The sequence below is a fragment of the Lingula anatina genome, chromosome 7 (assembly GCF_051362555.1).
Source record: "Lingula anatina isolate TDL-2025a chromosome 7, LinAna3.0, whole genome shotgun sequence".
NCBI classification, from domain to species: Eukaryota; Metazoa; Brachiopoda; class Lingulata; order Lingulida; family Lingulidae; genus Lingula; species Lingula anatina.
In genome coordinates this window covers 12,253,307-12,276,683 of record NC_141773.1, presented here as the reverse complement: position 1 = coordinate 12,276,683, position 23,377 = coordinate 12,253,307, and the positions used below count along the sequence as shown (strand labels likewise).

General features: G+C 37.5%; 3 protein-coding genes across 9 annotated transcripts in view; 1 reads left to right on the top strand and 2 right to left on the bottom strand.

The window, feature by feature from the left end:
• Window positions 1–483: 483 nt before the first annotated feature.
• On the bottom strand, window positions 484–9,456 carry LOC106175037 (uncharacterized). Of its 2 annotated transcripts, none has more exons than XM_087017157.1 (7): window positions 9,293–9,456; window positions 6,841–8,041; window positions 4,719–4,760; window positions 4,038–4,163; window positions 3,520–3,756; window positions 2,810–2,965; window positions 484–2,073 (listed from the first exon to the last, which is right to left on the bottom strand). In XM_087017157.1, exons 2-7 carry the CDS (start codon window positions 7,939–7,941, stop codon window positions 1,786–1,788), a joined length of 1,950 nt encoding a protein of 649 aa, XP_086873283.1. In that variant the 5' UTR covers window positions 7,942–8,041; window positions 9,293–9,456; the 3' UTR covers window positions 484–1,785. The 2 variants fall into 2 exon arrangements, with proteins under 2 accessions (XP_086873283.1, XP_013412299.2); XM_013556845.3 differs by lacking the exon at window positions 9,293–9,456 and adding an exon at window positions 9,016–9,117.
• A 2,852-nt stretch (window positions 9,457–12,308) lies between these two features.
• LOC106153096 (galactoside alpha-(1,2)-fucosyltransferase 2) lies at window positions 12,309–15,014 on the top strand. 3 transcript variants are annotated; one of them, XM_087018491.1, is made up of 2 exons: window positions 12,309–12,541; window positions 13,744–15,014. In XM_087018491.1, exon 2 carries the CDS (start codon window positions 13,770–13,772, stop codon window positions 14,988–14,990), a length of 1,221 nt encoding a protein of 406 aa, XP_086874617.1. In that variant the 5' UTR covers window positions 12,309–12,541; window positions 13,744–13,769; the 3' UTR covers window positions 14,991–15,014. The 3 variants fall into 3 exon arrangements, with proteins under 3 accessions (XP_086874617.1, XP_086874616.1, XP_013382346.3); XM_087018490.1 differs by having other exon boundaries at window positions 12,310–12,529; window positions 13,747–15,014; XM_013526892.3 differs by having other exon boundaries at window positions 12,310–12,529.
• A 1,101-nt stretch (window positions 15,015–16,115) lies between these two features.
• LOC106175040 (glycogen synthase kinase-3 beta) overlaps window positions 16,116–23,377 on the bottom strand; it is a 32,926-nt gene continuing 25,664 nt past the window's right edge. For all 4 annotated transcript variants that reach the window (XM_087018489.1, XM_087018488.1, XM_013556850.3 and 1 more), the window contains 8 exons: window positions 22,800–22,990; window positions 22,400–22,483; window positions 22,036–22,146; window positions 21,604–21,734; window positions 21,129–21,235; window positions 20,691–20,884; window positions 20,084–20,270; window positions 16,116–19,867 (listed from right to left, as the gene is read on the bottom strand). In XM_087018489.1, the coding sequence (XP_086874615.1) occupies window positions 19,692–19,867; window positions 20,084–20,270; window positions 20,691–20,884; window positions 21,129–21,235; window positions 21,604–21,734; window positions 22,036–22,146; window positions 22,400–22,483; window positions 22,800–22,990 (1,181 nt within the window). In that variant the 3' untranslated portion in view covers window positions 16,116–19,691. The remainder of the gene's footprint in view (window positions 19,868–20,083; window positions 20,271–20,690; window positions 20,885–21,128; window positions 21,236–21,603; window positions 21,735–22,035; window positions 22,147–22,399; window positions 22,484–22,799; window positions 22,991–23,377) is intronic.

Here is a 23,377-nt window from a genome sequence, read left to right as displayed (position 1 = left end):
TGTAAACAAATGGATGATAGTTGACTGTCTACCCGAGTGGCTGGAGAAATATACTCGTTAATGAGGTGCTTCGGTATTTATTTTTTCTTTCAATAAATAAGCGCCTCTACTGACACTATTTCCCAATAGACCATTTTTATATGCCCCCCCAGCTTATGGAGTGAAATATAGTGGATTATTTAACAGAGCGATTTAAATTTTGATGTAATAGCATATAACGGCAGAAGAATTGTTATAGTCATTAGATTAGATTCCGCCTTTAATACTAGCGCGTTCACCGTTTTACCCCCGATTTTGCTTCAGTGGACGGAATACCAATAGTCTTAAAGTTATAAGAACTCTTCATATGAAATTCAAATTTCAAGATGAATAAATTGAAAGAAACTCATAGATTATTTAAAATGATTATTACAAAAAGCCAAACTTTTGAGAAAAATAACAATACGGACTAACTTTGAATGTAGGGATTCTTTCTTTTATTCTCAATTTTTCCTAATCTTTCTTTACTTGCATAGATGACACTATTGCATCCATATTATGATTTAAACACGATAGGTACCCATGTTCGCTTTGTTGATATTTTGATTTGAACTTTGGATTCAATTACTATAGAACCCTACGGGAAATTCGTTCTGGCATATACTTTCAATTTGCTGCAAATTCTATGCGAACATGTATGTTATTTGAACAAAGTTGAACAAGCTCAAATGTATTATTTATCAAAATTTTATTACCTTAGCATATACACAATTATAAAGCATCGTATAATGACATTTAAACCTGGGACGTTATAATATTCGGATATCACAGAATAAGAATATGAAAATTGAACAGGTCTTCAACTAAACAGCTATTATTCAATCTTTCTTTATACGTTTTACTATTCAATATACAAATTCTACTCCACCATGAACAGTGTTAAATTTCTTTGTATCCAGAGCTTAGTTTATCTTTATCAGTGTGCAAAATATAAAAGCAACTGAGTCCTAAAATATATTCTTAAACCTCCGTATTTCTCGCCAAAGAAAAAAAAATCATATGGAGGTTTTCAAGTTCAGACCCTTTCAAGCCTTGAACTTGATAGCAAAATAAGTTCAGTAAGCTGAACGTGTTCATTATTTTTGGATAAGCCGTGCCATCAGTTTTTTATTATTTTACTATCATTATTATTATTATTATTATTTTATTTTTTTTTTTTTAGGGAAGTCATGCATGTTTCTTACAGGAGCGTCCGGATAGCATGTATTCCAGTGCATTGACTCACATAACAATATCATTTCACAATATATATATATATATATATACAAAGAAGTAAAATTAACTTCTTTATTGCAATGACCCTGAGGTGAAGATTCTCTCTCATTCTCTCTCTCTCTCACTCAAACACACACACACACACACACACACACACACACACACACACACAGAAAATACTAGCAAAGCCCTCAGAGAGCGCCGACTTCCACCAAAAACCTGACACTGACACATTGTAGCAGTTGAGAGCACATTCATTGCACAACGACCTGATAGCACCTTTCTTCATTTTTAGTCAGGTCATTGGCTCTTGCTCCAGATTACTTTTCAAGTCCTGGATCCTAATGGGGATCGGGGTCACAAAAACCTTACCACTTGTAAGTAATCCTACTTTTGACCTAGCCTGAAATTGTCATCAAATTTCGCCCGTAACTTTTTGATTTATTTTGGTGAAAAAAAGTAATAAACGGTCGTGATAATATCACCTCTTTGGCGGAGGTATCTAGGAAATCATTCTGAGCCTTTTTGACTTTAATCACAGCAAATATCAATGTGCTCTAACAATTCCAAATGGCGGTGTGGCGGGTACTCTCTCCAGCATTTTGGACAACGCAGTTTTGCATCATTTAAACCCGCGGCGCCATCAGCACAATCCATGCCTCTGTTAAAGCCTCGATCCCAAACTTCCTGATCACGTGGTTCGCTAGAGAGTCCAAATTGGTCATTACCTGTATGACAGTCGACTTCCAGTTGTTGATGAGGAAGTACGAAATGTGGAAAGAACCTGGCTTCCTCGGCACAGCCGCGACTGCGCAGCGTCTGAAAGTGACAATAAAAGAGAATATTTAACTCACCATCACTTTCAATATTAAGGGCAGTTTATGACGTAATGGGAAACTGGTACTGCTAGTGCTTTCACTTTCGCTTTCAAAACAAAAATTTTCCAGTGACATATACGACCCATTTTTGCTTTTTCTTTGGACTAATAGAGATAGTTAGATAAGACTCAGTTTCAAAACAAGTTTAAAGAAATTTCTGCAATTTTACAGTGGGGAATTTTAACACGTCTGTACAGAAAATTTTCTGATAAAGTTAACACTCCTTTTGGATTTATTAATTGCCATTAACAATAGAATCTCTGTGTTTAACTTCCTGGTATGACTTTTTGATCTCATGAATACATCTCAAGTTAATGACCACTGAATCATATAACACACACACAGATACTCTTTCCTATTGTTCGAAAACTACCGTGATAATAGAATACTTTAGCATACCACTCGGTGGTCAAGTGAACAATAACCCCTTGAGCAAAGTTTAACTTCATACACAATGTATATTTATTCAAAGTATTGTTTTTCTTTTTATCAAGGGACTAGTCATTTACTCCCTGATGATGGTGACTGACAGTCACAGAAATATTGGAGGTAATACCCACATATTTTACAAGCTCGTGATAAAAAGAAAAACAATAATTTGAATTGATACATACAGAGCTATTGAAACTGTTCTCTCAATGTATATCAATATATTTTGATAGCCGTGACTGGCATACCTGAGGTGTTCTCGCTTCACCGTGAGGTTGACAATCTGCTACTAACTGACTTAGCTGCTGTCTTCGGAAATCTGTTGCAACAGTTCTTTGCTGAGCTTCAAATGTTGGCACCTCAACGGAAGGCCGCCCCCGGCCAGTAAGTCTACTCTGTTGGTTCTTTTGAAAATAAAATTAATGTGTATTTATAAGGAACTTTAGTAATTGTCTAAAATTTAATGAATTTACCAGACGATCAAAGGACATAGAATTACCTATCACACCTTTAATACCGAAGTGCAGTATTGAATGACACTGTCGGAACCCATCCCACTTCCAAGAGAAAATGGTGAAATCAACACCAATCTTTCTCAACTTTATTTGTCCTTGTGTGTGTGTAGGGGGTGGGGGCATGCTTGCTGTACTGTGTAATGTACTTTAAAAAGTACATCGTTATTCTCAAACAAAGGGAAATCTTTTTGCAGGGTGCTTTTTTTGGGGGTGCGACGTATTTCATATCTGCATTCTTACAAAGTGTGAGAAGAAACAAACAGAGACCGCACTTCACAAACCCTTAACTGATGAACGATGACTAATTGTTTGCAATTTTACACTGGTTTATCAGCCATTATATTAAGATTAACTTTTTTTTAAGTTGAAAACGCAATGGGCTGAGGTAATAGTTTCCCGCGTGTGAAATACCAATGTGCGGGCAAAGCAAAAACTGCACCCACCATTCCTCTGAGAGATCTGAGTTCATCTTCCAGGGTAGCCACTTTACTCTCGGCTCTCTCTCTGTCTCCGCGTTCGGCCTCGAAATCTTTTGTACATTGTCGAACTTGCTCCTGCAGCAGTTCCAACTGATCTTCACATTCCCTCAATTTGCTGCTGGAATCTGAGTCTTTCAGTTCTTTGATGGTCTGTGCAAGTCTCTTGTTATCTGCTACTAGGCGTGAGATTTCGTCTCTTAACTGAAAAGACTAATACAGAAAAGAGTAATACATGTAATATAAATAATGGAAAAATTGAGAATACAATCTACTTTATAAAGATAAAGATTCTACCATGAAAAAGGTTTTCGTGTTCGTGTTCGCTAGATAAGAGGATAAAACAGAATTATTTTTGAGAATTAAATCTACTGACAATATCTTTAGAAAATTAAAGTGCACGTACGCACGCACTTTTATTGTTTAACTTGCAGCATGCGTGAGCAAGAATAAATATATGCTGTAAAGAAACAGCTTAGGTTTACCTGCTGGTTTTCTGTGGAATCCTTTCTGCATTTTTCCTCCAGCCCCGCTATTCTTCGAAGCAGATTCTGAACATACTTTTCCCGTTGTGCATCGTAACTGGCCCACTCCCTGTTAGCCTCCTCAAGCTGAAGAATAGGGGAATATTTTTAGGCACAAGAAAATAAAATCCCTTCACTGCTGAATGAAATATCTAGTTATGAAAGAATAAAGAGTTTTAAAGCAGGGAGCTATGTGTACCTATTTATACAAAGAAGTCATCTGTGCTGTGATTGATAAAGACCGCTAAATACCACCCTCTTATAGTGGGGGCTCCTGAAATAGTATACAAAATTATACTGTTGAAAATAAAATTTGAACATTTTTCAAAAGAATAAAATTTGAACATTTTTGTAACAGACTGCTAGCCCACCCAGTAGTCAGAGTGCAGCTAAATACTATTCCAAGCTTATGCGCTCCAAGTACATTTCAATAAATAAGATAAATTTTCATGAAAAGATCAACCAACACTTCGGGTTCATCAGTCGTGGTGCGAAATTATAACATATAGAAAATATTCGTAACAATATGCGTCAGTCCGTCTCCATATAACGTAAAAATACTAGGTTATATATATAGAAAATATAATTGTATTAAAAATGAATGTAATTAAGTTATGTAAATGAAATGGTTTATGTACTAACCTCTCGTATTCGACGACTCATTTTCTCTTGTGACTCTTGTAACTAAAAAAAGATTGCAACGTTAATTAAAAGATATCATATTGTGAAAAAAACTTTCTTCGAAACAAATAAATTCTTAAAGCAAAGGTTTTCAAACATATCACCTGTAAATGTAAAATATCCTAAATATAAAACAAATAAAACGCACTCACATAAGTTTGAAAAGTACAACTCAAAATAATCACAAAGGATTGTTCTCATTTTGTTCCCTTCATTTACTTTAAAATATACAAATATTATATACATTATATACAAATATTATATGATCTGCAATCCTTAGTACAGGTAATTCGCTAAAGGCTAGCAAAACCAACTTATAAGTTTCACCTACAAAGTTGCTCTTAGCAGTATTACGGTTGACTAAAGCTAATGAAGACAGATTGAATTTATTTTCAAACTCCTAAAACTTTGATTTGTTTTGATTGGTCCAACTTCCTCATGCAGTGCCTTAAAAACTCACTACACTTTATATTCGAGAAATTAGGAAATCAATTTTCTGAAAAAGGAAGTCTAATTTTCTATTAACCCATTTTGCAATACTTAATGAATAACTGAAAAGCAGGCTGCTGTTTTGAGGAAGGCCCGCCAGTAAAAGCAAAAGAGCGTTTAAGAAAAATGAATTTCTGAAGGGTTTGTAACTAAGGGAAGTTACACAACGTCCTTCATTAAATCATATCCGGGTAAACACACAACTTTCAAGCTTGAAGAGGGGAGTTACGACTTTTTTCTTATCTATGATTAACTGCATGATTCTTATTTGCAATTTCATCCTCCTTCGTTTACAATTCTTTTATCACCTCCAACTTCCGTGATGATTTGACAAACTTTAAATCATTACATTTTTCTTCCTGCAAACTAAAACCTAAAGAAGAATTGGATAGGGGGCTTTTTGATACGAATGTTAAATATATATATTCCCTTTTGATTTTAATATCACCATAAAGAGAAAATAGCATTGCAACAAGGAAGTCTTTTCGTTAAGATCATTATCACAGTGCTAAGGTAAAAGTTACGCAGGCTACGCCCTATGAGTAATGTTAAGCATATGGGCGGAGTCCTTCTTTAAAAGTTATTTTAAAATGGAAAACTTCATAAAACTTTATTTATGGAAGTAACGTGGGCGTAAAAATTGTAGTTGACTAGAAAGAGAACGCGTAAGTGCAAATTCAGAAAACGATATATAGCGTTGAACATGAGATATGTCGTTCTCGCCCTTAGAATAGTTTGTACAAAAGTGCGTCTGATTGTGTTTTGTGTTTGTGCGCGTGCGTGCTTTGGGGCTGAGAGTGCGTGTAAAATAGACACCTGTTTCACTTGTCTCAATTTTGAGTATTTGCAAGTACTTCTATACACTTCAGAACGTGATTTTCCTTCCCGTCTTGCATTAGACGACTGAGTCATCCATTTTTCCTTTAGATCTACTTAACATCATCGTAACGACCAAATGTGTTTAGTCATGAAGTTTTGTCGCTATAAATGCCCCAGTTCACACTTGCAAAAAGCAAGACAACATTCTGTAGTTTTCACAATGCTTTTGGTATCTACTAATATTTGGATTTTCGATGCGCTGTATGCCCCAGCGACCTCCAAGTGCTTAAATACATGAAATTGGCCAAGTTTGAAAAAAGTGATGTTTGAAATCAGTTTCCTACATATGTACTTTTTTTCATTCACATGTCGGTTTTTTATTAGTTAACTAAGAGGGTATGAGATGAATGCACGCCTTGCGGAGAAGTGCAGAACTGCACGTAAAATATTCCAATGGTATCGCAAAATGAATAAATGATTAAACTGTCGATAAATCAATCACTCAAACTGACGACAAAAATCCCCATAGTTGTGATACCAGTGATAAGAATGTACTAAATTTATAACTGATGAATTTTTATAATCATTGCTGTACCAGGACGACAAAGCATTTATAAGTGGCTCACTGCCAAAGGGTAATTTTTTCTTTAAAACTGCCCCTCCCTGAAAATAAAATAATTGAAAAAATATATTCAGCAAATTGAACACCGAAATGATATCTTTAAAAGAAAAAAGAAAAGTTTTTCATTATTTCAGTAATAAACAAATATCTTACCTTTTTTAATTCAATTCCGAGTCCTTTCTTTTCATCTTCTAGCCGTGAAATAATCTCGGAGAGCAGACGTTGTTCATTCTTCGCGTTCCCGTTATACGAGTATGAAAGACTTGGATCTGTTTGTGTCTCAGCAACCCTTCCTACCGAAGTTATTTCATAATCATTGTTTATTTGATTTGGGTGTTCTCTGAATTTCTGATCTGGATCGTCTGTTGGTGAATTTATCTCGGCATGACTACGCACCTGACACGGGTTAACCTCGAAATTGGACGGCAATATTGTTTGAGGTGCACAGTCCGTTGCACATTTGTCGGGTGCTGGTTTGCTTGCGTGAGATTCACTTTCCAACCGACTTAAATTGGAAGTACTGTTCTTAGCGGGCTTATTTTGAATGCTTTTTCTGGGTGTTATTGGCGGCCGCTTGTTTTGAGAATTGCCACGCTTCCCCAATAGACCATCACAAATATTTTCGGTAACAATTTCTCGCTCATTGCTTTCTACGTCAGTGCCAGTTTCAGTTTTTGGCTTTACGTTGAATGGTGAATCAAGGTTGGTTTTTTCTGTTGCTTCATTAAGTTGTTCTTCAGTACTTAGAAACTCATTGAGGCTATTATCAGAAAGGCTTTGATATGCAGCATCGGGGGTGCCAGAACGGTCACTGAATGATTCAGGTCTTTTACAAGGCGCCCCTTTTCCTGTTAACTTCTGGTCCGAGGCGACGCTTTTTGGAACCTCTAAACCACCACTTTCAGCGGGAATAATTGCATCTAACTGATGACCGCCCATACTTATTTGTTCTGAGTTTTTGTACGTAAAGAATTTGTTAGATTGTTTGTTGTCCCTGCCCTTTTTGGTAGTCTCTTTTGCAAGACTGAATAACGATAATGCCTCATCGTATCCGCTGTCCCGAGATTTAGAGTGCGACACGGCATAAGGCCTTCTCTTTATAACGTGTGGATCAGTTTCAGCTGAATGCAACTCGGGGACGCTCAGCGCTGTCTCTGTCAGCATTTCGCTTTCGTGCTCGAGATGACTGCGGTTTAATTCACCGGATCCGCAAGTCTGGAGTTGGGATTTTCTCTGACTCTGGTGGCAAGACATGGTTTCCGTTCCTAGCTGCGGTCTGTCCGTGATATGGGAAAGGAGGGATTTGTTTTGGTTTTGGTTTTCCGGGGAAATGGATGAACGAGTTGGAATTGTTCTAAAAAAAGAGGGAGATAAGATAGGTTAAATCACCATGATAAGTTAATTTAATCCAAGAGATAAAACGGATTCAGTAACAGAGTGATAAAATAAGCCAGTTTTGATATCAAAACCGAGTTACTAAATATAAAAATTATCTCACGCGCTATCGCTAGTATTTTTGTGCAAAGGAGAAAAATTGCAGTGCAAAATTTACCTGTTTTTTTTTTTTTTTTTTTTTTTTTCAATACCAAAATTAGATTTGAAAGTAAGCGGGACAGACATTTAAGCCGGTAAAGCTGACAGCTATCTAGTGAGACTCCTCACGGGGATAGATCGATCTAAAATCTGTGGGAATGCAGTCTTATTCAGTCATTACTACAGCTGGCTTCCTTTCACAGTCACTTAGGCCTATGAGCTCCAATGCAAACATTGGAAATTCCCAAAATTCTATAATCTTCTCTACCTTCTTGGAAAAATCTATCAGTTTGCATGCTTTTCAGTATATTTGGACTACGCCTCTCGTCTTTACATATTTTCCATCCGAAGTGCACTAAGCAGGATTTTTTTTCTGCATTTATTACCGAAACCAGCATACGATGACCTTTGAAAAGCCCTGTAAAGACGCCGTTGGGAGTTCAGTCACATGATAGCATCGCCATGGCGCTCTCTCTAAACTCTACTATTAGTCAAATGCACAGTATGCTATATAGCAGCCTATCATGTCCTTGTAAAATAGCCAGCACTTTGTCCTAATTGGATAGCGTGCAATTTTTTAACTAGGTGGTCACAATAATGCGCGTGCACATGTATTTTCCTGTAATGCCCGTAACTATGCCGTCGACCTTAGTCCACCTTGTAATATAATTATGTTAAATCAACAGGCGTAACTAGGTCATCGTGCGGTGCAATTGCACCGTTCAATCTGCGTGCATTTGAACCTGCAGCAAAAGCCATGTTTTGAAGAAATAAACGTATTCCAATAATACTTACGTTTTCCAGAATTGTATAACGAAGGCGCGACTGCATCAACGGATTTTTAAACACTGGCACAGATCAAAGTTTATTTTACTCAGTGGAATTTTTTCTATGCTATTTTTAGAACAGGTATTTCCACCAACAGAAAACAGGTGACTCTGGGAAAATTACTTATTCACAAGTATCGCTAGTCTTTCATTAGCTCAACAGATAAGCTTTTATCTCTCCTTATTAAAACAATGAACCAATATTCCACAAAACGTTTACACAAAATCCAGGCAATGTCACCTACCGACTACTTTATGACAGTCTCGATCATGTTTTCTGGTCTCTGGAAGCCATGTTGGGTGTAAATAGTCGTCAGCATTGAAAAAAAACTAAAATTTGTGACAAATAATATGAAAACTGATCAACTAGCAGATTAATTGAGCTTAGCATTAAATATTTGCATCTATTATTATTATTATATCTTTTTGGTCACAATCAGCAAGCCAAAAATAAACTTTCCATTGTGACCTTACCTTAAAAATCCATTAACTCACTTCCAGTACAGTGGATATGAGTCACTTTTAACATTTTTAGCCTGGTTTGCAATTGGGTTTTATTACGTGTAGTATTTCAAACTATGCTTCGTCATGAATAATTTGTTTCTGGTCGTGATAGGATACTTGGGGTTAAGCATCAAGCATTTCTTGTTTGAGATTGGGATGTGGAAATTTTGTGACACTATCTCTTTAAGTATTTTAATAAATATTGACATTCCCTGTTAATCCTTGTCGAGACCACCTCTTATTTTGTCGAGTGGTCTCTCTCTCTCTCTCTCTCTCTCTCTCTCTCTCTCTCTCAACGATAATATCCTATACACGAGTTAAAGTAAGATAAGAAAAGAATGAAGAATGAGGTATGAAAAGAAGAAGTATGGCCGCATTCTTCCGCTTACACATTATTCACAAATCAAGACTTTAACACATGTTACACAGTCAAGGTATCTATCCATCCATCCATCCATTTATTTGTCCGCTTATCCACACAGCTATCCAGGCACATATCCGTTATCACCCACACACCCATCACTTCAAGCGTTTTCTGTTATACAAATATATATATATATATATATATATATATATATATATATATATATATATATATATATATATATATATATAGAGAGAGAGAGAGAGAGAGAGAGAGAGAGAGAGAGAGAGAGAGAGTTTTCCGGGGATAAAATGTAATGTATGTGCACAGAGATTCCATGGTAAAAGGTCCACTTTTTCAGAAAAAGTCACACGCCCCCCCCCCCCCCCCCCCCCCCCACCAACTTTGAAATTGCTGGCTACGGACCATAGTCTCTCTACTTAACATTTACCCACAGTTTTGCATTTGCAATTATCCATTTATACTGACCACGGGAAGACAACTTCCCCTACATGCATGAGAGGCAAAGACACAACTAAAATATGGCTAAATACGGTTAAGAGGTAGTAAAACATTGGAAAAATCATCATGCCAGCACACCTGCTCACAGCTCTCGTCTGGGAAGTGTTTTGTTGCAGAAACACAATAATGTTCTGAGGATGGAACAAATACCTCTGGCATGAGTTGGAGTGTGCAATGCAGAGGAGAACTAACCCCCTTATAATCGGGACCAACACCCCAAGCTCTTCAGGAAGAATGGGATAATATTCCACAAAACAGAATTGTTACCCTTGTTGAAGGCTTGTCACGCCGCCTACAGGAGATAATTGCAGTTCGCTGTAGACACACACGCTATTAGACACGGGACCCTCAACGAACACATTGCAATGCTAATTGTGTGTAAATTTGGTGATATTCGGTGGCGTCTTTTCAATTGGATTTGAGGGGTTACATGTTACAAGTGTTAGTAAATGATATAAAATATGGATATTTTCGCCGTTATTTTGTATTTTCTAAACCATTAGTCATGTAAGATATGGTATGTGGAATAAAAAGCACTGTTTATGGCAATATATATACACATGTGAGGTGATCATTCGTAAATAAAAGCACATGGAATCAGGGGTGGGACAACCTATTTGACCAGTGTTGTATATTTTAAGCTTTGGAGACCATATTGGGTGTCAACAGCGTCATAACTAATAAAAGGAAACTTAAATCTGTCACAAATAATAAGATTAAATTATCAACCATCAACTTGATTGAGCTTAGCGCCAAATATTTATATCAACTACATATCTTTTGGTCTCAATCAGCAATCCAAAAGTAAACTTCCCATTTTAACTTCGTAGCTTTAAAATCAACAATCTTCCAGTGGATACAAGTGTGAGTCACAAGATAACAACTGTTCGTTCTAGGGAAAAAATTGCCTTGGGCATATGACGATTTTCCCGAAGTAACCAATGGTTAATGAATGCATCCGGACATTGAAAATTATTCCGTTTTTTTTTTTTTTTTTTTTTTTTGGAATAATCTCTCAAGAGAGAGAAAGTTGAACGTGGGTTAGCCTTCTTATGAGAGGAAGTTTTCGTGTTATATTTTAAGGTTTGATTTTTCCCTTTTGTTATTCTTTTCCATTTCTTCTTTACCACATTGGCACTTGTCGTTAAGTAATATGATTAAATTTGAAGGTATCCTATCTGGATTTTTCATTAAAAAGGGTTATTTTCTCAAACTCTCGAATTATTGTCCCACTCGTCCCTGTACTTGGATTTGTTTTACGCAATTTTTAATTAAACAATTCCTTTCTAATTTAAGTATACGTTTCCCGTGATGTTTAGACCGCCATGCATTCCTGTACATTTCAGAAGGTAATATCGACATCAGGTTGTTTTATTTGAGGTATATTATGGGTTTTAAGGTCAGTTTTGTGACCGATTAGGAGTAATGCAGGATATGTAGACAATTATAAATATGATTTTGGGACAGTTTTAAACACAGATAACATACATACCTTTACATTTCTGTATTTAAACGTTACTACCGGGGAACACATAAATGTAAGGTTTATTTCCCCAAAAACTTCGCATCAAAAATTTATCATACGCCCACGGGTTGAGATATGCCGGTGTTTTTGTCAGATGAAAATTTTTAACATTAAAAACGCATTTTAAGATCCTTTTAACATTGGATATTTAAGGCACATTAAAATAACGCACATTACGTAATTACCGCTTTGGCTATCAGTCACCAACTAGTTTTACTGGATACAGAATATTCAAAGTAGGCTGCTAATTGAACTAAATGCCCCAGAGTCAAAATAACACAAGATAACCAAATTTGTCATTAAATGCATGGACCATGTCGATTTGCATAAGAAAGTACATTTTAGACTCCACGAGCGTGACGAAGAGCCATTAAGACCACTCGCTATGCGTAGCTGCATTATTCACGACAATATAGAGAGAGACGAAAAGGCGATTTAGGCAACATATTACTCCTGTTCTATATTCTATGTGCAAGGGACACGTGCGTGTTTGTTTGTGGCTGTTTTGCAGCTGTCTTATGACGGGTCTGGGTCTTACCACTTCTGTGTAACAAGGACAAACACCAGGTGAGTTTGCAGGTATATATAATTGTATATCTCCCCAAGCCTTGGTCTAATTAGATATCTTGTTGATTTGTTACTTCAACACGGCCCTAAATAATAAATATCTGATAGCAGATTAAGTTGACAGGTGCTATCTAAGGACCCTTGCGCCATGGGTCTAACGTAGAATATTTTCCTGTCTTTGTACATTGTGTCATTTTGTCACCTCTGCATGGCTCTATGACGACCTTTAACCAGATGAGCTGACAGGCGAATGTCTTAAATCTCATCGTTAGAGTTCCCATATGCACACAGTGCTGCATGTCCACCGGGTACACACACAGGCCCTCACGCACTGATGGCAATATTATCCCACATCTACATTTGCATATTTCTCTGATGACTGGATGCGTGACCTCGTGTCATTTGCTACATATAAGCGATATTGCTCGTGCTTGTTGCCCGCGCACACACACACACACACACACACACACACACACACACACACACAGCAAAAACCGAGATCCGCCAGGGGCATATTGCACTTTTGTCAACCCTCGGCAACCAAACTAATGTATCACTCCAATTAGCCATTTGAATGAAAGAATAATACAAAACAGTACGCCCTGCATGTTGCATCCTAATAAGAACGTGATGATATTGCAAACTGTGTCAAGACAGGGACTTCTTTGAAACGAATTTAAGTCCAACAGACGACCAGCTGATAATAGCTACCCTATTTTCGCCTAACACCCCATTTCCATAGATTTTAGATCGATCTATCCCTGTGGGGAGTCTCACTAGATTACTGTCAGCTTGGCCGGCTTAAGCGTCTGTCCCGCCTACTAAAAGCTGTAAAGGGGTGATTAACTATGGTGCCCGCTCGGCTGACTGCAATTTAGCGTGAACCCCCAGGGAGTTAGGTCGATCTAAATCTTAATCTTTAGAACGATCTAAATCTCTGCGAAAGCACCCTAAGACACCCCCCCTCCCCCCGTATGACAGATCTTATTGGCATATAGCACTACTACAAGCGTTTCTACTAACATTTGGCAATGTTGAGGGGGGAAAAGAAAAGGAAAAATTCGAGGTAAAAATATCTGATGACGCCTGTCAGTCCTAATGCCTTTCAAAGATAGTTCCTGTTTAATAGATATATATCTAGGCTTGTTTTAACAAAATAGAAAAAGCATGTCTATAAGACATTTTTATGAGACGACTAATTTCTATTTTTACAGCAGGCCTAGGTTCTACATCCCTGAAGATGGTCAATTCTATCCAGATCAAACGCTTCAACGCAACACTTGTCGTGATTTCCTTGGGTGTGGTCTATCTCATCAGCAAACTCTGGTTGTTTGAAGAAAAGCACCACAACGAACTAGAATCCAGCAGAGAGGCGAAAGCGTTTCAAAGGGTAGCGTCAAAATTAGAAGCAGACGCAAGGGACCAGTTTAAAGCTCTCGTCAATAAGGTCTTTTTCGAATCCCGCTACGGCGACGGGAGCGACCTCTATGATTTATACAAAATTGGGGGTCTGCACACGCAGATGAGAGGGATGGAAATGATCGAAAATGGCAATATACGGATATTCCGGGATCTTTCCGATGCTCTGAAAGATGTGGAAAATGTGACCCTTTCAAAAATTCCAAACCCTGACGGGAAGTACAACATGACCATTTTAACTTTCGCCAAAGCCGACTTAGGAACTTTGATATTTTTGTATGCTTCTTTATACGGCATAGCCAAAGCTAACAACCACGTGCCACTGATATACATTGGGAATCCCATTCGGACGGATTTTAAGAGATTAAAGACAAATGTAACAAGCGTCTGGCAGCCAGGATTTAAGTACAAAAAAGTAACAGAGGCACCCGATTGTTGTCGCTATTATGAAGGCATGACAGATTTACAGAACGCTCATCTGGAACTAGTGGGGCATTTTAAATCATGGCGATATTTTGAGCACGTGGAGAGCGACATTAGAGAGCAGTTACTTAACGGGAACATCGACCGCACCATCGCCGAGCGTTTCATTAAGAAAACCCGCCTGAAGCACAGCGTTCCCAAAGAAGCACCAACGATTGGGATTCACGTTAAGCGCACCCTCCGTCCAGAAATAAGCGTGAAATACGGCGACCGACTCGCGCCAAAGGACTACATCTTACGCGCCATTTCTTACTTTCAGCGCAAGTTCCCTTCATCTTTATTCATAGTCACCTCAGACGACATGTCTTGGTGTCGTAAAAATTTAATACTTAAAAACGTAGTTTTCTTAGACAAAGTGAGGAAAGCAGAGAGTATGGACCTGGCACTGCTGGCGTACTGTAATCATACCATCCTGACTACAGGGCCCCTGGGGTGGTGGGGGGCCTGGATGAACAGAGGACAGGCAGTTTACTATAAAGACTGGCCGTTGCATGGGTCTGTCCTACACAAACAGGTGGAGGTCGGGGATTATTATTTACCGCATTGGATCGGGATGTGAATAAAGATGCGTTTTTCTGTGTCACTTGATGTTGTTGCTTTTACTTAGATCTAAACTAAGAAAAAATCAATTATTTTCATAAATATTATCCAATCATGTTGATTTTCAAAAAATTGGTTTTTGTAACCTGCAACAGCTACTTTGCAAATCTGATATAAAACAAATATCCCGTTTTGGTTTTTTTCGATGCGCACCAGCTTAATTTTCGGATCTCTATATGAGCGCCCGTATCGGACCAATCAAATATGTCAAATATAATAAAAATAAGTCAAATATGTCCCACCCACTTGAATAGTTCCCCACGGGATATCTATTCAGTGTCTATTAGCGGATTAGACGGCAAGCTTTGTGGTGGGTCGCCATATTTGACCATAGGACTAGTTAGTCCCCTAATCTGAATAGGGCCATTCAGATTTAGAAGATTCGAATACTAACTTATCCGCCGACTAATTATGGTCGACCACACTTCAAAAGCGATGCCGCTGATTCCCAATGGTCTCCCCGCTTCCACACGCACCATTAAACGGATTAAATATCGGCTCCGACGTTTAAGTGCTAGGTCCCTGCAGTGACGGCGCGTGTGGAGGCGGGGAGACCATCATGGAATAAGCGGGAAATCGTTTGCCAAATTTAGTCGGCGGATCAGTTAGTACTCGGAGCATGTATTCTGAATAGCCCCATACATGAGAATGTCAAAATAAAGCAGCTGGTCCTCGTTGTCTCCTTAATCCAGGCCAAATCTCATCTTAGACAAAATAAAATTTACAGAAGCATAACCGAAATGGTAACTTTCGGAAAGGGTGGTTGCAGGAAAAAAAGTTCATACTACAAATATATTCACATTTACGACTAATTTTGCAGCGCTTGTTGTATTCATCGGAAAAAAATGACAAAGGTTTTGATTTTTCGACATACTGAACTTTAATTTTTAATTTGTTGCAGTTTTAATTATACGTTCACAGAACACTTAGATGGTTTAAGCCTTTATCTTTACCTCTGCGTTTTTGATGATCTCATGCTAATGCCAAAATAATGTTTTGTGTTTTCCCTTGAAAGATTTACTGCGTTCACTGTGCTAACAGGTTATTTGTCAGTTGAGCAGAATAAAATAACAAAAATTCAATATTTGGACTAGATGAATTTATTTTACATGCTGAATCCATCTATGTTATGTTGTAACTACATACAAGGAAAATAATGAAAATAGCCATATTGTTGTCATGGTTACAAGGGTTGCTAGGCAGTGTTCTTTAAAATAACAGATGTTCTGTTCACATTTAATAACTTAATCACTAAGAATTAAATTCATGTGCTCATAAAATGAGTAAAATCTTATGGAATTATTCAGGATTCAGATGCAATGCACTCAACAACATCCTTACAACGGATTACAATGTCAGTAACCATAGAAACAGTTACCATATTGAAGGTGACCATAGTGATCACCATATAAATTGTCACCAAAGCATTGCCCTTGTCTACCTACACTGCTAATACAGTATAACCCACTGCAGCATACATATAAATATATATATTTATATATATACATATACCAACATATACATGTATACAATAGTAACAATATGGCTACAGACATTACAGGATTACTAGGAGTACAGACTGAAGAATTTCAACACATTGATTTTTTCACTACAGTGCTTATAATTGTTTATACAATGTGATGAGAACAAACACAGCACATGTACCCCCTTTCTCATAGAAATGGAACAGTCCAGCTTGATTCCTCATATCACAAGTAGGACTGGTCCATTCCCAGAGGAGAGGGGGTGGGTTTATGACAAAGACGTAATGAACCTCATGCTATAGGCGTTAAGATGATATAGTACAATGAATGGTTTCAGTTTTCAAGCTCACATTTTCTACATGCAGTGTGAACAGTTGTGAGTGAATACGGTGTGAGCTGTAGAGCGGTGTTAATCTGTCCTTTGGCTAAAACTCATCAGCTATATTTGAAGTGGTGTATTTTCACATTTGTGTCCCATCTTTTATCCAGTGTACTGAGCAATTTGGTCATTTGAGAACAACAAATGGATGACAGGTTCTACATCAATGAGATGACTGCTGTACCTTATGCTATATCTCCAGTAAAGTGTGAAGCAGATACCTTTCTTGCTGCCAGGCTTGCTCTTGAGATGCCTTTAGACCAGGCTAATTTTAAACAGTGAACTGGTCTCTTTTTTTCCCCGGTAATTTGGCCATTCTGAGTTGGTGCAATTTATGGTCTATATCAGCCCTGTAGAAACAGTGCAAGAACAACCATGTTAGGATTCACCCCACAGTTCACACTCCACCCACTCGGTTCTGTTCACAAATATTAAACAAACTGTGAACACATACTCCTTGCCTCCCAGGTGTAATATACAATTTAATGAACACTAACCGTCATTTGGATAAAAAAAAGCATTTTCCTATTGGAAGTCCCAGCATAAATTCCATCCAAAATGATTTAAAACTGCCTCAGAGTCTTTGCATTATCATTATGTAGCAGGAAGTACTCTTCAGTTGATCTAAGTTCTGATCAAATTTTAAAAATAACAATAATATGCCATATTGTAGGCTATAATTCAGGTGAGTAAACTTAGATTTCACAGTGTAACAATGACCCCAAGTTCAATTCAGATATCTGTTTATAACAAATTAAGCCAGAGCTTCAAAAAGAGTAATTAATTAATCAGAAATAAATGACAATTCCAACAATTGTAAACTTCACCAAACTTTGAATTCCAGCTCCCATTTCTGGGAAATTTTTACTTTCATATTCCGCATGGAACACAAGTTTGATGTGCTTGCGCATAAAACATAAGACTGAAATTGACACGGTTACCCTGAAAACACAAGGCACCCCGTGTTATTCAATGCATGCAATATAAAAAACTATAATCATGGGGGGGGAGTATCTCTGAACTGAAACTGTGCCCACTCCCCTCCTACAATTCAAGCAAATTTTCCTGCTTAAAAATAGTTTAAAAGAGTAATATATTTAATCACCTGCAATTCATTAATTATAGAGTAGCCAACACCAGAGACATCATTGCCATTGCCAAAACAAAACTGAGGTTTAAAACCAATTGCAACCTTATATCATTTTAAGAAGTAAAAACTAGGGGGAGGTATTGTTCTGCCTTCGCAGAAGAAGAATCACAGATAGTGGGGGAGAGAATCACACCTTTTTCAGGTGTTTCCCTAAGTTACCTGTAACAAGCATTACTATTATAACTTGATGGTGAAAATATAACAACACTAAGGAGAACAAAGAAATAAATGCTAGCCAATTCAAGTTCCTGTTCCAGCTTCTATGGCAATCAATGGCCCATGTGGTTCACTTCCCATGACTACATACAAACATACGTTCACAGACATCTACACTTATATTCAGCAATAAAATCAACATAAAAATGTTCTTGTCTTCTTTCCTTTTTTTGTTTCTCCATAAAACCACTACAACTTTGGATGGAACTTACCACCACTGTATATTGAGTCTCAAGTTATTTTCCAAAATAAAAGGAAAAATTGTTACAGGAAATTCTTTTGAGGACCAATCATTCATCCGTCCTAAATTCATTAATTTCTTAGCCAGCAGAGGCCTCCAGCATACTTCTTATAAAGTACTTTCCTTTACAGAAAAAAGTTTCAGTTTATGCTAAAATTAAGAAAACACCCTGTATATAAAGGCAGACACTGGTTTCACTGCCTATTTATCAATAAATTCCCCCCAACATGCTTCATCTTGTTAGTTTCTTCAAAAAGAGAGCTCCGCAACTCGTTTCTTTTTCTCCATCCAGTACATATTTATAGGTGTATAGATACAGAGCCTGCATTCACTGATCCAAACACACCAGGACTGTCACTTCATAAAAGTTTGTGCATGTCCAACCTTATTTATGGAACAGTATCTTGCAACCAATGGCAGTGGCACGATTCGGGGTCACTACAGCCACATCACACACACTGAGCTGGTTTGGTCTCACTGGCTGTCTCTACCATCGCAACAGAGTTGCATTTCCGTCACAACTAACACACTCGCTCTATATGGCTGCTTTTCTTTGTGGATTTTCTTAATGACCATAACTGGATCCATGCTCCTCACTGATACTCAAGAACAGGTCAATTACAACAATTTCCTATAAGGATATACAAAATGCTCTTCGGAACTAATGCAACTGAACTGAATCCGTGTGCACTTCCTTCTTTATTGTTGATGGTGATGACTAAACAATTAAAACAAATGTGTCCCCAAGGCTCCCGTGATGTCTGACACTATTCGGAAGCTGTCCCAGATGGAGACATTGGGAGCTTGCAGGCAGCTGTAGACACAGTAGGCACACAACTAGAACTGCTAGCTGAACAAGACTGCCTGAGAATTTGAATTTTTTTCTCCCTTGGTCTTGCCTCCCAGAGGGCTTTCCAGCTCATGTTTTTCCAATCCTCTTCAATCCTTCCAAGAAACCATTCTGATCATAACTAAAACCCATCATCCTACACGTACTCCAGGTCCTGGTACACATATCCTGTGTACAAACAAACAAACAAACATAGTCTACAGCTCTCAGAAGACATTCATACACACAGAATATAAATCCCAGCCTTGCTTTAAAATGAGGATATACACAATCGGGTACTCTCTTTCTCCAAGTATGTAAGTGTCTCAGTGTAATGAACCAGGGGGGTGTGTCGCCTTCATCACGCCGATCCCCCTGTAGCAGCCGCCCCTGGGGGAGTGGCCTCAGCCCCAGGGGTACTGCTAGTGTCATTCTGTTGTGGGGGACTGACCGCGGGGGCGGCAGGTGATTCCTGTTGCTGCTGGCGGACATGAGCGGGAACTAGGATTGCATTCAGTGAAGGCTGAATTGCGAGTTCTGAAATAATAGAAATGACTAGGTAAAAAAAAAATAATTCACTTTTACACCACAAAGTTCATGCTTGTGATGCGTGTGCGTGTGTTCGTGTTTATGTGCATATTCCGGGTCTAAGTTTACAAAAAAAACTTCTCTGAATAACAATAAATAATTAAGAGTTTCACTAATTTTACCATAGGGAATATTAATCATAGTAATGTCCGATGGAATATCTACCTTGAGGGGTGTAGTTAAATAAAGGTGGGAGCTCCCTTCCATTTGGCAGCCTGCAATTTGGATCTCGCAGTTCGTCAAAGAAGTTGTGGGCGCAGGCTTCTAGCGGTGATATCCGTGCGCCTGGCGTATACTCCAGTAAACGACTCACCAGGTTAATTGCTTCAGGAGGTGTGCGAGGCCGAAACACCTGTCAGACAAAAAAACAGTCAATTGTTAACAAAACATTATTAAATACTCTTGCTGTTAGTAAGTTCAAAGTAGACAAATATGACTCCATGCAATAGTTTAACATGTAAACTCTGATGTAAATTTGCTTTGGGAATAAACTGACAAACAAGGGTGATTACATCACTTACTTTCAAAAAAAAAAAAAAAAAAAAAAAATTATAAAACAAGTTCTTAAACATTTTCTAAAATCTGTTCATGATATAATAATGACTGTTATATCATAAGATTAGTGCCTAAATTTGTGAGACTGTGAACTCTTGCCAATTCTAATCAAATAACACTTTTTACTGCAGTATATGTAAACAACATAAATACCCCCTACCCTATTTTGAAAAAAAAAAAAAAAAAAAAAAAATCATGATCTTTGAAAAAAACTCACTTTTGTCCATGGATGTGCCTTGATTTGTGGGAATTTAAACTCTTGGTAATTTGGATTCATTTCCCGGATCTGTTCCCTGGAGGGAGTTCCGAGAACTTTGATTATCTCTACAAGTTGGTCCACCCCGCTGTCTCCAGGGAAAATTGGCTGACCAAGGAGGAGCTCAGCTAAGACACAACCTGCTGACCACACATCTGAAACCAGTGGACAAAAGTGGACATTAGTCATGGAGAAACTGACCCTAACACAACAAGAAACTAAAACTTAAATCATTTTCCATTTTTTTTTCTTTCCATAAGGTTCACAAGAAGAAAATGTAATTTCCATCATTTGTTGATGCAAAGACTTCAAAGAAACTAAATTTTCATTTACATTCCATAGATTTTAATAATTTTTTCTGTCTTTAACTAATGCATCTAATGCACTTAATAACCTCACCTATTTGCGATGTATAGTCAGTAGCACCAAATATAAGTTCTGGGGCTCGATAATATCTGGAACATATATAGGACACATTGGGCTCTCCACGCACTAGGACCTTTGCACTGAAATGAAATGAAAAAGAGAGATAAAACTATGAGTCATGATTTCAAGTATGAAATACATGACACAGCACAAAAAAATGCCAAATATTCTGAAAACACAGACATTGGCATTTTTAAGTTAACAGGTAATATAAGGTAAAAACAATGGCACATAAGTGAAAAAAAATCAATATTCCCTTTGACTAAATTATAGATATTCTGTGGCAATAATGTTAATTACAGCAAGATCAAGATCTTCTATTGTTTATTTAAAGAAGTACCCTTTTTCAATTAAGTCCTTCCTCAACCAAATGCAATATTCATAACCAAAGGGCAAAACACTCCTAATACAAGCTTGAGTCTAGAAAACTTCACCATACACTTCTTACCTTCCAAAGTCACATAATTTTAAAACTCCTGATTCAGGATCTAGAAGCAGATTCTGTGGCTTGATATCTCTGTGACACACACCTTGCGAATGGATGTAAGCTAAACTGCGGAACAGTTGATACATATATAGCTGAAAAGATGAGAACAAATGTATTCTATATACCACAGTCTATGGGATATGTGGATACAAATAGAGCTGAAAAGACAATATAATATCTGAGAGTAGTTTAGTGATTGGATTGGAATGTGAGGAAATATCACAAACTGCTATTCAATTTAAATTTTATCAGAACTATCAAGTTAATGCTTGATATACATTCAAATGGAGAGAAATGTTGGGATGAAGGTCTTTGAGTCTTACAGGTACTTGGTGTCAACTTAACTTACACAAAAGACTAAAACATTTAAAGTGTGCACACCATAAAGCTTACCTTTATATACAATATAGGTATAGTTTGTTTATGCTTGCTGTACTGGCGTGCTACCCTGTACACGGTCTCTGGGACAAATTCAAGCACTAAATTCAGGTAAACTTCATCCTTCTGGAAACGAGGAAAAAAATTTACTAGAGTCACTAAAGACCTGATATATACAAACTAGTCATTTTCAGAAAAAAATACATCTTAGAGGAACTTATTTTAAACAAAGTCTCTTAATGCCTACTACATAGCTATTGCCAGCAACTATTTGCCAGTATTAAGGGGTCACAAGTACCTGCTTTTTTCTCATTCAAAAAAAAAAAATTTTTTTTTTTACCAAGCAGTTTCTGCAGGTTGTCAGGTGTCACATACTCACCTTTTCTCCACTGGAGTAGAAGAAAAATCTTAATTTGACTATGTTTACATGTTCTAACTTTCTCATTATCTGGAGTTCACGATTCTGAAATAGTAAAGAAGAAAGTCAACAAATGCATACTAGAAAGATAATATTAAAATTATACAAAACTAAATATAATATGGCCATTATGATTACACACCCTCTACCAGGACAGCAGATATTATAGGCATTATAGGTTTTCCACTAGTCAAAGCTAGAAGACTGACTATATTTAGCCAGAGACATTATCTCTGAATATCTAGTGAAAAAAAAATCAATCAGTGGACTTGGTAGAGGGTAGCCATTAAATAGCAGTCACTTAAAAGCCCCCCCCCCCCCCCCCCCCCCCCTTTAAAAACCTTACGTCTCGAGCATTTACCTTAAATCTCTTGTCTTGTAAAACCTTTTTGATAGCCACCAAATCTCCGCTATCACAGAGCTTTGCCTGGTAGACCACACCGAAGGAGCCATTGCCAATCACTTTGGTGTCTGTGTAGGAGACTTCTTGAGGGCGATCAGGACCCACACCAGGGGTCGCCACTACCGTGGTAACCTTGTTACCATCTTTACCTGGCAAGACAAGATTGTCAAATGATTAATGTGAATACTTTGTTGCTGTGACTTGTGCTGATATAGGGAAAATCATACTGGGGCATTTCATGTTTTTAAGTATGAATAAAGTATCAATGCCATATTAAATACCATTCACAAGATTAAGAAAATCAGTCTTTTGATAAACAGCAACAACTGCAGGAATTTTTTTTTGTCTTGTTTGCATCTTTACAGAAAGGGTTAAATTCCCATGTAGAAGGGTTATATCAGTCATATCATTTAAACTTGGTTAGTAAAACTCAAATACTCTCTAGAAGCCAACTCAAACAGAAAGAAACACAGCAATAAGTACATTTTATGTTAGTACACAAAATATATTCTTTCAGTGAAATTGGGATTCCAACC